The sequence below is a fragment of the Salvia hispanica genome, chromosome 1, assembly GCF_029641045.1.
Source record: "Salvia hispanica isolate PSC_SH4W2 chromosome 1, Shi_PSC_v1, whole genome shotgun sequence".
In the NCBI taxonomy this organism is placed as follows: domain Eukaryota; kingdom Viridiplantae; phylum Streptophyta; class Magnoliopsida; order Lamiales; family Lamiaceae; genus Salvia; species Salvia hispanica.
In genome coordinates, this window is record NC_142692.1 from 66,915,098 (window position 1) to 66,929,907 (window position 14,810).

At 39.6% G+C, this 14,810-nt stretch overlaps 3 protein-coding genes across 3 annotated transcripts; all 3 read right to left on the reverse strand.

Moving 5' to 3' along the window:
* Positions 1-741: 741 nt before the first annotated feature.
* Positions 742-3,056, reverse strand: WIP2 (WPP domain interacting protein 2). The gene is made up of 2 exons (XM_048125698.2): positions 1,679-3,056; positions 742-1,534 (listed from the first exon to the last, which is right to left on the reverse strand). The coding sequence occupies exons 1-2, from the start codon at positions 2,679-2,681 to the stop codon at positions 990-992; spliced, it is 1,548 nt and encodes a 515-aa protein (XP_047981655.2). The 5' UTR covers positions 2,682-3,056; the 3' UTR covers positions 742-989.
* A 2,033-nt stretch (positions 3,057-5,089) lies between these two features.
* On the reverse strand, positions 5,090-6,021 carry PRA1.G2 (prenylated RAB acceptor 1.G2). Its single transcript, XM_048122110.2, has one exon. It carries the CDS (start codon positions 5,851-5,853, stop codon positions 5,260-5,262), a length of 594 nt encoding a protein of 197 aa, XP_047978067.2. The 5' UTR covers positions 5,854-6,021; the 3' UTR covers positions 5,090-5,259.
* Positions 6,022-9,053: 3,032 nt separating this feature from the next.
* Positions 9,054-14,580, reverse strand: LOC125222182 (uncharacterized). The gene is made up of 4 exons (XM_048124670.2): positions 14,397-14,580; positions 13,387-13,744; positions 12,073-13,078; positions 9,054-11,755 (listed from the first exon to the last, which is right to left on the reverse strand). Exons 2-4 carry the CDS (start codon positions 13,548-13,550, stop codon positions 9,362-9,364), a joined length of 3,564 nt encoding a protein of 1,187 aa, XP_047980627.2. The 5' UTR covers positions 13,551-13,744; positions 14,397-14,580; the 3' UTR covers positions 9,054-9,361.
* Between the last annotated feature and the right edge of the window lie 230 nt (positions 14,581-14,810).

Here is a 14,810-nt window from a genome sequence, read left to right on the forward strand (position 1 = left end):
GACTAACCACATTCTGCGATTCAACAGCTCTCTCTCCGATAGCCTTGGCTTTTTGGCTCTTTTTAGCGATCGAATCTTTGCTTGACATTCCCTTCACAAATCCGCTTCGTATGTTGCATAAGGACAACTCATCGGAAAAGTTGGATGTCGCCAATACTTAGGTAGGGATGCCGGGGATATACACTGATGACTGAGCAGAACCTCAAATAATAGGGAAATTAGATCATAGCCTTTACGAATGAACCAATCATGCCATTGGTTTTGATTGGTGTCACCACACCAGACAGTAAAATTTGTTGTGAACAAAAAACAAGAAATTGGGAAATTGAGTGAATTTTAGTAAATGCTACTAGTATGTGAAAAATACTTAAATCTATAAATAAATATACATAATATAGCCATTGATTTAAATTGTTGTCGCTAGACAGTAAAATTTATTGTGAATAAAAAGAAAAAAATTGAAAAATTGAGGGAATGTTTAGGAAAAACTCACGTGTTTAACTTGTATATGGAAAATACTTATTTGTGACAATATTAGAAACCATTATTAATTAAATACGTCGAAATAATTAGGATAAATAGAAAATTATTATTGATCCCCAACAATCTTTATTTGTAATAACCGCCGACAAGTTGATCACAAAACCAGTTTCTTTCTGATTTTATGTCTAAACCAACACAATATTTTCTATTGAACCAAAAGAATCGACACTACAATTTTTTACTATATCACAAAACAAATTCATTCTCATCAACAATCAACATCTTCATATCCTGAATTTTTATAAAGGGATAATCTTTATTACATAAAAAGTGAAGAAAAAAAAGAAGAAAGAAAGGGCTGCAAAATCAGGGCAATACACATTGAAATTCTTTATAAGGAGAGCTTACTCAAGGGATTGATCTACACATCTACTTCTGGAAGAAAAAGATGTAGCCATCACCGGTAAAAAAAGGAGGGAAGGAAGTCAAGAGCTCTAGAGCTAGAACTAGGTGGGAACAACCTCCGCATAATCTCCCGAAAATTGGAGTATAAATACGCCCAAGATGACGAACAACAAAACTAGTTGCGTCACGAAACAAGAACCGTACTTAAACGCCCCCTTCTGCAGCTTCAATATTTCGTCCGCACTTGCAATTTCTTCGCAGAAGTTCTCCAACTTGTCAGCCTGTTTCTTAAGCGAAGCAACCTTGTGTTCAGCATCTCCGAGCTGGTCAAGTACCTGCGTCTGCACTGAACTCAGAGCCTTTTGTTCTTCTAATACAGTAATTTGATCAACAGCTGCTACCCTCATCTTTTGTACCGTTCTTGATAATACCAAATACTCTAGTTCAGCTTCAACCTTCTGCTTGAACAGGTCTTCCAGCTCGGTTACAACATCACTAGTTTCTCTTTGTAATTGCAAAAAGCTTTGTGAGCCCTCACCGCTTGTTTCTTGAAGTTTTTGCTCTACATCTATGAACTCATTGCATAAATCTGAAACAGGACCATCTACTGATACATCATTTCCAATTTCCTTAAACTTAAGCACCTCTGCATCATAATACACCATGGCAACTGATCAGAAAAGAACAACAATACTAATCGCACAAAGCTAACATTTTTTCAATGCATATGATTTGAAAAACTTGCAAAAATGAATTATCATTTATCAGGGTGATCGAAAAGAATGCAAACCTGCTTCTAGTGCTTCTTGTGCAGATTGGAGTGCGCGCATAGATTCAGATAGCGGATCCTTATCTCTTATGGGACCATGATTCTCATTTCCTTCTTCAGGTGACAAGTCCTCAAACCCTCCCCTCCCACTATCATTGCCATATACACTTTGATTTCCATCGTTTACGTGCTTCTCAATGCCCTGAACTTCGTCGCCATTTTGTCCATCATACTCATTTATTCCTTCACTCAGTCTCCCATTATTCAAAGAGAAGGCTCCCTGCATAAACACAAAATTGGAGCTCCGCGAGTCAGATTCCACGCTGGAATGAGAGTTTTCTTTCTCGATTTTGACCCGTTCTCCTCTAGCCTTCTTGCTGCCCTCAATCCGACCTTTTCCATGCTGGCCATACTGCACAGCATGCGTCAAATTCTTCCCATTGTAACTACTTATCTTGCTCTTATCGCGTGGAAATCCCCCAATCACCGGTATCTCATACCTCATCCTTGGAGCACTAGCTGCAGTAGAGGACTTGCTACTCCGATCCTCACTATTCTCAGAATCTGTTCCAGCTGCAAACGATGGACTCAGCCCCAAACTCGACTCATCAAGCAGCGCAGAACCATCGAAATTCCTAACCACAGCATTCGTGGAAGAAACAGAGCCCTCGCTCTTCTGCACCCGTTTGCTAGGGTTAGACGACACCTCACGCGGAGAGTCCTGCGCCACCACAGCAACAGCATCACTGCCACTATCCCCATCTCTGTTAACATCTCTCTTGATCCTCCTCCATTTCTTCAATCCAAACCCTTTCCTCGTAGGAGTCGAGGTCGACACATCAGGCTTCAGCTCCACATCAGCTCCCTTCAGATTCAACTCATCCCTATCGCTATTTCCCACTCCATGAGAACCATTAGCTTGAACCTTAGATTCACTCGCACTCTCCAGTTTATCCAAAATCAAATCACTCTTAATTCCCTCATTATCCTCTACTAATTCACGAACCAAACAATCGTTCTCCATATATAAGAAAAATCGCCTAATCGCAGCTGGAAAACATCATTACTCAAGTACGACACTCCAAAGTGATGATCCAGATCAAGATCGAGAACAACCAACCATCATTCCAGCTCACGGGATTATCCAATACCTCAAAATCAATGATTCACTCCCCAAACGGAATATTGATTGCAATGATTGATTGAAGCAGAAGTGAATTCCGAAGCTAGAAACAAACAATTCATGGGGCCAAAACGAAATTGGAGGAAGTAAAGTGTGATTAACAACGTACCTTGGGTTTGGTCTCCATAAATTAAAAAAAAAAGGTTGAAAATTATTTGGGGGAGAAATGGAAACCCTAGATGCGGAGATCGATGGATTTAGATCAGGAAATTTTAATCCTCATATTCTTATTCTTAATAATAATAAAAAAATCAAGAAAAAAAGAACAGTTGGAAGATGAATTCGGTGGAATCAACGTGGGCTTGGGCCCACCCCACCTCATGACCTGACTATTTTCTATTTTAATAATATTAATACATCTGACAAGATCAATATTTTCCAAAGTTGCTTTTTTATTTTATTTTATTTGAATTGGATCGAATGTACTATAATTAATTATTATTTTAATTGTGTGGCTCGGCTGTTAGGTCATTTGCATCTCTGTCTTTTATCCGTCTCTTAACCATCTCATTTCTTCACTATTTATAGGCCCCACTATACTTTTCACCTCATCTCTTAACTAAGAGACAGCACCTGCATCCCTCCATCTCTTAATCATCTCATCCCTTAACTATTCATTGAATTTCATTTTTTATTTTTAATTCCAACAAATTCAATTAATAAAAACACACTTCATTAAATAAAATAAAAATTACAATTTAAAAGCCTAAAAAATTAAAAAATACATAATTAAAATTCTAAAAAAAATTAGAAATACATATTTAAAATCATAAAAAAAAAAACACACCATTAAAAAAATTTGAGTGAGAATAGAGAGTTTTTTTTATGGTAGATAATTTGTGGGAATGATTTGGTATTTATAGAAGTGATTGGAGGCTTTAAAAAAATTGAAAAAAAATTGCAAAATTGAAAAAAGCGGCTATAAACGGCTAGTATAATTTTTGGAATTTTTTTTTATATATTTTTTTAATTTTTGAATTTTTTCTGATTTAAAAAAAAATAAAAAAAATCAATTTTAACGGATATAAACGACGCCCACTCGCGGGTCGGCGAGTGGGCGTCACGCACGAACCACAGCTCACCACGTCGCCAAGGCGCGTGGCGAGACGTCTCGTGGCCGGCCTCTTCGGAAGGAGATACGGGACGAGATGTCCCGTCTCTTCGAGACGAGATGGAGGCCGCATCACCGTCTCGTCTCTTCGAGACGAGATAGAGCCCGCATGAAGACGCGATGCGGATGCTCTTAGATGATTGGTGTTTTAAATTTTGGTAAATTGGCAATTAATTAAATGTGGGGTTTGTATGAAATTAAGTGGAATACCGTTGGCGTTGGTTTTGAACTTCAATTCAATTGCTGAATGCAATTTTGTGTTGAGTGGGGGCCCACCCTATAGAGCTTAATAATGCTAAGCAGTAATTATAGTTTAATTAAATTATACTAGTAACTATTGATTAATATCTTCTGATTATTTGTGCATAGAATTCTGAAAGAAGATGGTCATTAAAAACTAGGATTAATATATTTTGCATCCACATTAATGAAAATCTCAAATTTTAAAAGTAAAAATGTTTACTTACTCCACTAAACAAAATCAAATTGTTTAACGCAAAACATGTCCCTTTCGAGGGAAATTGTTTAGCCTTTTAAGTAAGGGGACTGATTTACTTAATTTAATTGCGGTAATCTACAAGAAAGAGTGATTAAATCTTCACGAAACTGCCTTTTCCTTCGCAAGAAAGACAATAATGTGTGCAGAAAACGAAACTCGTGTGATTAGAAATTGCGAAGAAAGTCAAAAATTGACGAAAGAAAAATGAAAGTGAACTTCAACCATTTGGATTAAGAGGGTTGTTGCACATTAGGAAACAACGAAGAAAGTCATCGTTAATATTGCCCGGCAGAAATTGACGGAAGAAAAACAGAAGTCAATTTCATTTATTTGGTTTATGGGAGTTGTTGTACGTTAGGAAACAACAAAGAAGGTCATTGCCAACAACGGACATAAGAGAGTTGTTGTACATTAAGATTGACGAAGACTCTAAAAATCGAATTCAATGAAAGTTATCCTTCTTCATAGACCAACCATAGGTCCGTCAAGTCATGCCCCTAACTCTACCCGAATCTGTCATTGTTCCGAGAATTTTTTTTTTTTTTTTTACATTTCCCAAAGAGACAATCAACTGGAATCCAGATTTAGGGTTTTGAGAATTGATGCTGAGTTATCAAAATCAAATAATGCAGCAGACAATACCCCCAAATAATTCTTTGTAATCAATAATTTTCCAGAATACAAAAACACAAAATTAACCTCACCAATTTCGATCAAAGAATCACACCAGACAAACACAAAAAATCAATTTAAAAGGAAAAATATAAAAATAAAAAATTGAAAAAAACAGAAGAAGATTCGATTGTTATTCACACAGGCGGAGTAAACGAAGCTCCACCACTCCGATTAGTAGAGTGAGACGCGATCAAACCGGTGGAAACGGCGTCGTTCTCGTCGAGGAAAAGCCCTTCCGGATTCCTCAACACGCCATGGACGACGGCGATCAGCAGCCCCACGATGATTCCAATCGACAGATTATGCAGCGGCCCGGTGATGTACAGAGCCAAAATTGACAGCATCGCGAGGCCAGCGATCACAGCCCAATCGCTGACGTGGTGCCCCCAAACCAGCAGCGGATCCTCCCGGAAAAAGTGGAGGATCAGCCACAGGAACAGCACGAAGCCGAGCAGAATCAGCGCGATCGGCGTGGTGATCAGCGATACGGCGGCGCAGGCGGTCACGACGACGGCGTAGTTGGGGGAGAAGTAGGCGGCGTTGCGGCGGAACCGGATGGAGGCGGCGGAGAGGGAGGGGGGGAGGTCGAGGGCGGAGACGGTGGCGAGGAACTCCGACCAGGGGCGGCAGCGGGAGAGGGAGGCGGAGAGGTTCTGCGTGGATCGGAAAATGACGTCGATGGCGGAGATCGGGATTGTGGTGTAGGTCGCCGCGGCGGCGGAGGTCATTTTGGGAAATCGGAGAAGAGATTGATTGGTCAAACTCCGGCAGATGATGGTTCAGTTTTGTTGGGGTTAGATTTGGAGAGCGGATCGTATGCGACGAGGTGTACAGTGCACAGTAGGCACAAGTGTTGCCCACGTTTATGGGCCCCAATTTACAGCCCTTTTTTATTCATATTCATTCTCTGTAATAAAAGAGTGGATTATAATAATATTGAAATTTATCAAATATAATTCTTTCTTGATTCGACAAATTTTTACTATATACACATTATTATACATAGGTAATCATGTAATTCAATATTATATCAACTATATATTATGTACTCTTTTCAACAAACCAACCCTATAATTTAGATTTTAAATGGATAGATTTCAAAATTTTATGTTAACGGGCGATAAATAATGTTGAAAGAAAATGTCAACACATTGTTAATCGAAAAATGATGTCAATGCCGGATATCGGGACTGCGGTGTTGGCCGCAGATGCGGTGGTCGTTGGGTAATTGGAAAAGAGATTGATTGGTCAAACTCTGGCAGAAGCTTCAATTTTGTAAGAAAATGTAGTAATGCTCCTAAAATGTTTGTAAAATAAAGTGTTGATTAGTTACTATTTACTTCCTCCGTCCACCATTAGAGCATCCGCAATGGTTGGCTAGCGACCGGCTAGCCGATTCGTCGCGCTGGCCGATCGGCTAGACGAACCATTGGAGTCGGCCAGCGCGAAATCGGCGAGCCGATCGGCGTGGGCTGGCCGATCGGCTAGACGAACCATTGGAGTCGGCCAGCGCGAAATTGGCGAGCCGATCGGCGTGGGCTGGCCGATCGCTCGGCGCTGGCCGCCATTGTGGCGGCCCGATCGGCCAGCGATCGGCCAGCGCCGAATTTTATTTTTTTTTTAATTCTTTTTTTAATTTTTTTAATTCTTTTTTTTTTTTAAAAAATTTAATTCTTTTTTTAATTTTTGAAAAAATATATAAACGCGATTTTCTCTATCTCTAAATTTCTGTACAAGAGCAACATCTAGCGATGGACAACAACAACTAGCCCAATACAAAATTAAGACCTAAAACAGAAACATGTCATCCCCGTCCGGCTAGCGGCAAACTATAACAGATTCAAGGTGGCTCGTGTGTGGAAGCCCGGATTTTTTTTTATTATGTTATTTTTATGATTTTTAGTTAATGTACTTTTTTTTATTTAAATAAAATTAAGGAATTTTCCCGTATATGTCTCGTAAATTTAATTCCGTATTTTAATCGTAATTTTAATTCCGTAAATGTAGTATATTTTGAATTATTTTTATTGCGGCTGGCCTATGGCTGGCCTAAATCTGATGTGGCAGGTAGATTTTTTAGCGTTGCTGACGTGGCAGGGGAGAGAATGGCTGGCCTATTGCTGGCCTAAGCACCATTGCGGATGCTCTTAGGAGTTTCATTTATGAGCGACACGAGTTTTAAGAAATGTTAAAAAAAGTGAGTGGAAAAAAGTTAGTGGAATAGGGGTCCCACTTGTATATATTAGTTTTAAATGAAATGTGAGTGGAATGAGTTAGTGGAAGGTGAGACCTTATTACCATTTATGGTAAAAATGAATCAGTACTCTTATTCGCGGACGGAGGGAGTATATAGAAAGAATAAAGTGAAGTTGTGAATAAAATTCCACTTCTTTAGTCATGTCATGCTACCTCTGTTCCTTTCTTTGTCCATTCAATATTACATCAATCCTATATTTTATATGTGATAGATTTCAAGATTTTGACGTTAATGATAGATAACATTAGATAGAAAATGTTGAGATTCTCACTTTCAAGAATCTTCTCAAGTTGTATACCCAAACTCCATATTAGTATGATATTGTCCGTTTTGGACAAAAGTCCTTACAGTTTTGCTCTTGTCAAGTTCGAGTTGGGCCCGTAATGTCTCTATGTGTCGACTGCGTCTATCTGTTCCCGATGTGATCTAGTTTGAGGGGAGGTTTGTTGATACAAACTAATCTCACATCGGGGAGTCTGAGGAAAGCTAGAAAGTGTACATAATTCCCGTCCAACCCTAATCAGTTTGAGGTCGTTTGCGAAGTACCCCAAGAGCAAAACCGTGAAGGCTTTGCCCAAAACAGACAATATCATATTAATGTGGAGTTTAGGTGTACACCACCGGACCCCAACAGAAAATGTCAATACATTGTCAATCGAAAAATGATTTCAATACCGGATATCGGGATTGCGGTGTTGGTTGTGGATACGGAGGTCATTTGAGAATCGGAAAAGAGATTGATTGATCAGAAGCTTCAATTTTGTAAGAAAATGTAGTAATACTCCAAAAATGTTAGTGAAATAAAGTGGTGTTTAGTTATTTAATATAGAAAGAATAAAGTGAAGTTGTGAATAAAATTCCACTTCTATAACTGCTCTACCTCATTTTTGTCATGTCATGCATGCTATCTCTGTTCCTTTCTTCGTCCATATTATTGCATATGGGTGTATTTTCATGATAAATAACCTAAGAATATTTTGAAGCGAATCCTCAAAAGAGAATAGGAGTAATAATTATTTGAGAGACTAAGTTAGTGATCTATGAATATTAGCAAAAGATGAATAAATGGGAGACAACTTATCAACGTATGCGATCTGAAACGATTATATATCATTATTATTAGTAGCATTATCTTTTAATTTATTATTCTCATTATTCATTTATCACTACTATGGAGTAGAGTAGCTAGCTGTCCACCTTTCAACATGTCCATACACTGATACACATTCCATCACCAAACCCCAACATAATCAACTTATGTTTATTTAATTAAATTCACTTTAATATTTTTACTTTCTTCACACCATACCATGCTACTCCTTCCGTCCCAGATAATTTGGGACACTTTGACCCAACACGAGTTTTAAGAAATCTAATGGAAAGTGAGTTGAAAAAGTTGATGGGATGTGTGTCCTACTTTTAAAGTATTAATTTTATAATAAAATGTGAGTATGAATAAGTTAGTGGAATATGAGGTCCACTACCAAAAATGGTAAAAGTGAAGTGGGACAAATTATGTAGGACGGCCCGAAATGAAATACTGAATCGAATTATCGGGGACGGAGGGAGTATTTATCTATATCAACCATGAATTTGCCATGCATATTTTTACCTTTATATGTGGATTAAAACAAAGTGATCTATCCTAATGCATTCTACTACAAGCAAACATACAAAAACAGTTACTACTATCTTAATTCAACTTATTATTCAAAGAAAGATCCTTTCCTTTTACACACAAAAAGAGTTATCTTAATGCAACTCGGTATACAAGATCAACACTCATCTCTCATCATCACCTTCATCAGACTCTATATATTATCTTGCCCCTTTCAAATATGAAAACTCAAGCCATCAGATGCCACATTTCGATGCAAAACAAAGTCGCTTAACCGGTCATCACGAGAACCTGGCAACGGCACTGATTCCATGTTCGTCAAGCACCTCTTCGCTCTCTGGTGAGTCATCGATGATGATGATTATTTCCTTGCATCCGCCACCAGAAGAATCTTCCTTCTGAGTGCCCACTCGCTATCATACGCTGTTGTGCGGGTGTCAGGGCTGATCAAACTGAACCCATTACCATATTCGTGATATCCCGGAGCAGAAGTGGGTTTCACACTCGGATTCATTGTCGTTGGCGGATGACAAGGTGGCCTATAGTTAGGAGGAATCTTGAAAGGATCAGAAGGATTGTAGTCTGAGTGGTGTGCAGGCATGTAAGAAGGACCTTGAGATAGCATATGGTGAAAGGAGTTGGGCTCATTCTGGTTATGTCTGCCATTTTCAGCACATAACCTCACACCGGGATGCTCTATCATCGTGCTCGACTGGCTAGGCAGATTATCCTCTTTATTCACAACCATTAAGTTCTTCCCCATCAGTCTCAGGACAGGATTTGAAGTAGAAGGGCTTGGAAACTCAATATCTCGGAACATTGCCTCGGGATTATGAGGAACATGACCTAAGGCTGAATTCGTCGGCTCCTTCTCAGAGAGTGTTTCTGCAGTTAAGTCGATGAAGCAGATTTCATTCTTGGTTATCTTCTTCTCCTGGGGAATAGCTGAGAGTGGAGTCACAGCCCGTCGCCTTAAAATTTGTGATTCTTGATAATTCAAAGAACCACCTTGCAGCGAGGCATCCTTCCTAGAGCAACAACATGGTTGGATATTCTGGACTTCATAACTCATCTTGACATGGTTAGGCTCTTTTTCTACACAACCAATCTGCTCAAAGGGAGGAAAACCTTCAACAACAGGATTGTTCCTCTCTGCTGTGAAGTGTGATTGTGCAGATAAGTTAGTGGTGGATATCGAACTAGATCTTCCTGCAATGGAATTCGACACTGTTGACATTGCAGAAATGGGAGAATCCGATGAATACATATCAACAACTTCATGCCCACCATCAGAAGATTGTATCCGGCAAGTGGTCAATGATGAATGTCCCAATAGTTCTTCCGACCCCATACGCCCAGGACTCGGCAAAAACGAGCCTGGTGGTCCCGGTATGGGAATTGGATCGACATCAACAAAGTAGTTTCCTTGAGCTTCATCGCCATCCATTTCTGACATTTCATGACTATCAGGAGTAACCAAGTTTTCACCGGCATTGTCTGCACGAAACATCTCTCGGTCAGAATGGAACACTAGCTCAGTCGGGCAATGTCCATCATATGCTTTGCTATAATATTGTGAAACGGATCCAACAGGAAATGCAGAATCCAGTGATTTGTTAAAGGAAACAAAATCTTCTCCATCAGTTTCAGCTGGTTCACAAACAAAATCATCCATCATTTCAACCTCTTCTCCCAAAACACTATCAATAGGAACACTGCCAGCCATAAAAGAATCAATTTTGTTCCCAACATTATCACTATCAGACTCGTGCGATGTTTCTGAACCCTTAGACGTCATGTCTCCTTCACTTGTGTTCACAAATCTCCCTATCCTCTTATGAAGTTTCAAAACCCCAGTTCTATTTCTCAAAGGCTCACCACGGTTCTTTTTCACTACAAGATTATCTTCTACATGAAATGTAGGTTGTGAGACTACTGCCTCATCATCTGATCGTGATGTGCAATGCATCCAAGGGTTCTTGAAACTTGAAAGATCTTTCCCTAAGTTCTTCTTCGGTTCCTCACCAGATGGATGCTTAACAGACAACAGCATTGTCCTCAAAGACGAAAATTTCCTACCTCCAGGTGATATTGCATGGCCCAACGACCTTTTTTTGGGAGTAGCTATCACACCTTCATTAGAAAAAGTACGATGGTGGGAGATGCTTGAGCCGCCAAAAGAGCTAACATTTTTCAACGTCAGACTGCTGCTCCCGATTCTCTTATTACTGCGAGAAGGGGCCTGATTTTCTGCACAATTTGGAGGATCCAAAAGCCGCTCATGACCTGATGAGATGTCTTTTCTTGACTGCTTAACATTAAATTTGGACGCCAAATGATTCTTCTTTACAGTTCTGTGTTCAGATCTCAATGAAGAAAATCCGGGTCCCTTTCTTAAACAAGGCAGTTCATGGACTCCTTCAAGAGATCTGCATGGGTTCTCCTTTCTTTTGAGGCCTTCAGGAGGTAACACGGGATTTTCATTGGATGAAATCGGGGATATTGGGGCACTATTTCCTCTATCACCAAGTAACGAAACACTTTTTACTTGCAAGTCCTTCAAACTTTTATCTGGATGCTGAATTTCTAGTTCAAGATTGTTCTTCTTTTTAAGACCAGTACGCTTGGAGCGTACCCACCCTTTAATCATTCCAAAATCATTGAACTTCATATGATCAGAGGCTGTAGGGGACTCTGTAGGATCGTCCTCCTTGTGACTTTCAGAGGGATGAACCTTCGTTTGACCATCATTAATCTGTGAACAACACGGGGGAGACTTCAAAGAAGAGATGACAAACATATTAAGCATTCGATACATACTAATTGTCACGAGCCTGACTCCACAAAATCATGATTATATAGAATGAATATAGACAAATAGTTAGATATAAGATGAAAATGCTAAGCAACAGATCTCCATATTAGCTTGAAACAAATATTTAGAAGCTAATTTCTCAGCTTTTCCCAAAGAAATCTTTCTATCGACTCGTGGAATATAAGGCAGACAATATAATGAGCATTCAACTAGAGTACTGCAGATGAAGATAAAAAGAAAGTGAAGACATGGCATACCTCAAGCATGGGGTAGTAAGTTTTAGGACCATGTGGAGGGCAGTCTGGAAGTTGATCGGGAACGGGGGAGCAACTTCCTTGGCCATCAAGAGAGTTCTTCTGAACCTCAAGTCTCTGGACAGTATGCTTCTTCTTCTTCTTCTTAGTCAAATGCAATTGGATTCCTTTATCTCTTTTGACCAACTTGCATGCTCCGGAATCATTAACATTCGACTTTGAAGATGGATGGTTGAGCTTTGATAGAATTCGAAGTTTAGTGCCACATGAGTCGATATATACAGCACCGCCTTCACAGTTGATGTCTTCAAAATCCAGTGGAGAACATGTTTTATTCATCTTCTCCTCCTCAATCGACACCTCCAGATCCTGAGGGTGAAGGCCCGTATTCGAAGCCCAACTTGTTCCATTTCTTTTATCAAGATCCTCCAAGGTACAGCGTAGCGCTGTTTCATATATGTCGACCATCAATCTTGTTTTCCGTGGTTTTATTCTATGTTTGTTCACTTTGGGATTTGCTGTCCATTCGATTGTTGACTCTCCAGAAAGGCATTGGTCTATGTGGGCATTCAAAGTGGTGTTAGAAGACGATGAGAATGTCTTGCACACTGGGCACACTTTCGAAGTCATTGTTTCCGAAACCACAGCAGTATCTCCGTTTGCTCTTTGTTCAACAATCAATCTGCACTTCTTAACTGGGCTTTGAATATTGATTTCAGCCTTCTTGGACTCTCGAATTGATGGAAATTCTTTATCCTCTTCACATTCACTCGGGTTCACGTTGTCAACGTTAAGAGCTGGCCGTTTGCAAACACCGCAGCCTTTCGACTCGGGAAATTTCACATCAGAATACCTCAAACTATCAACTACACTTTGAGATGGGTTTCTCAGAGGCTGGAAAGGAGGCAATACATCCTTCACTCCATGCTTCAAACAAAGCTGCAAATTCTTCTGAGAGAATGGCCAGTTATTCTTGATTTCTTTGCCTCTTGTATTGAATACATAATCCCTGCAGCAAAACAGTCAAGACTTCAACACTAAAACCAAAAAAAAATCAGCAACAATTTGCATCAGAGAAGAGACCATCAAATCACCCAAACTGAACAACAAAGGCCTATATTTAGCAAACATAAACACCACTAAAAAAAGAGCTCTTGACAGAGGATTCAAAGGCCACAGCAAAGAAACAAATCTATATCTCACAACCAGATCATCAGATACTGGTTGGATCTGACCAATCAAGGAGGCCCCAAGAAATTACATGACCATGAGAGAGGAGGACTTTACAACAGGTTAAAAAGAGAGTGTTTTTTTTACCTTATGGAGAAGTTGGGAAGTGGGTTTTTGTCATCAAGGCCTGACTTCAACAGATCTACCCCAAGCAGCTGCTGCTGCTGATTACTCTCACAACTGCCATCATCACCACTTTTCAGTTGAGGGATTTCACAGAGATCTGAAGGAGGGTTTTCAGTGGATAACATCTGCTGCTATCCTTGTCTTCCTCCTTGTGCTGTTTAGCCAAAACAGTCACAAGAACTTCTTCCCCTCCCCAAAAACGCCGGATATATATAACAACAGTAGGCCGCGCCTCCGCTACCCCACCACCGCAGAATTAAACAAACCCCACCTCACCTAAAGAAAAAAGATCTCAACTTTTCCAATTAATCCATCAACCCTGCAAGGATTACACACAAATAGAACGCGTCAACACAAGAACCACAAGTTTGAAATGTTTTCAGACGGGAACAGTAGATTCTAGACCCCTTCTTTCAACGTCATTTTATGTGGTCGTAATGAGTGATCTAAGACACATTTGGAGCGGCATGGGAGAGCAAGAAAAAGGCCCAATTTTGGGGGGATTAAGTAGAGATAAGACCCTAATCAATCGTCATTTTATGTGGGCAAACCAAGGCAAAGTACACAAATTTCGTCGATGGCAGACAACTAAGCGCTTACGCACTCCCAAAACCCAATTTCAAGAAAGCGATATTTGTATTTCGGATTCGAAATCACAAAATTAATTCGATCGAGAACAGTACTATCATTCAAAGAAGATGGAAGACCAGATTTACCGGTTTGCTTTCACAAAAGGGAAGACTTTGTGTAAAGTCCGTCAAAGATTTCTATTCACAGATCATAAAATCACAGACATATCAACCAATTTATCACCAAAAAATTGAAAATGGGGGTTTAGTTCAAGAGACAAAGATGAAGATGTGAGAGGATACAACCAAAAAAATCTTGAAAATAGCAGAAGAAATCAAGAAAATCTTGCTCCAAACCCTCCACCACGGAAAAGAAAAACAGCAGGATATTTCCATACACACCTTTTTAGCTTTGAAACTCTTTGCTAAGTGAAGAAAAACGGGTGTGAAATTGAGGTTATCGGATGTATAATGGAGAGAGAGAGAGAGAGAGAGAGAATTGAAATTGGAAGTGAAGAAGGGGAGAGAAAAGCAAGAAAAGGGGGGTTTGGGCATCAGGTTCTTCTCAACCTCAGAAAGCAGGTTTAGAGCACTCCCAATGGAGTTCCCTAAAAACTCCCTTATTTCTCCCTAACTCCTGCCACATCAGCGCCACATCAGCACCAAAATTTATCCCCAGTTTTTAGCCAAGTGCTACATTGGTTTCTCCCTTATTTCTCCCTTATTTCTCCCTAACTCAACATTTCATTTTTACATCATTATTTTTTATATTATTTAATTTTCCCTACAAATGTATTTAATAAATAGACTAATAAT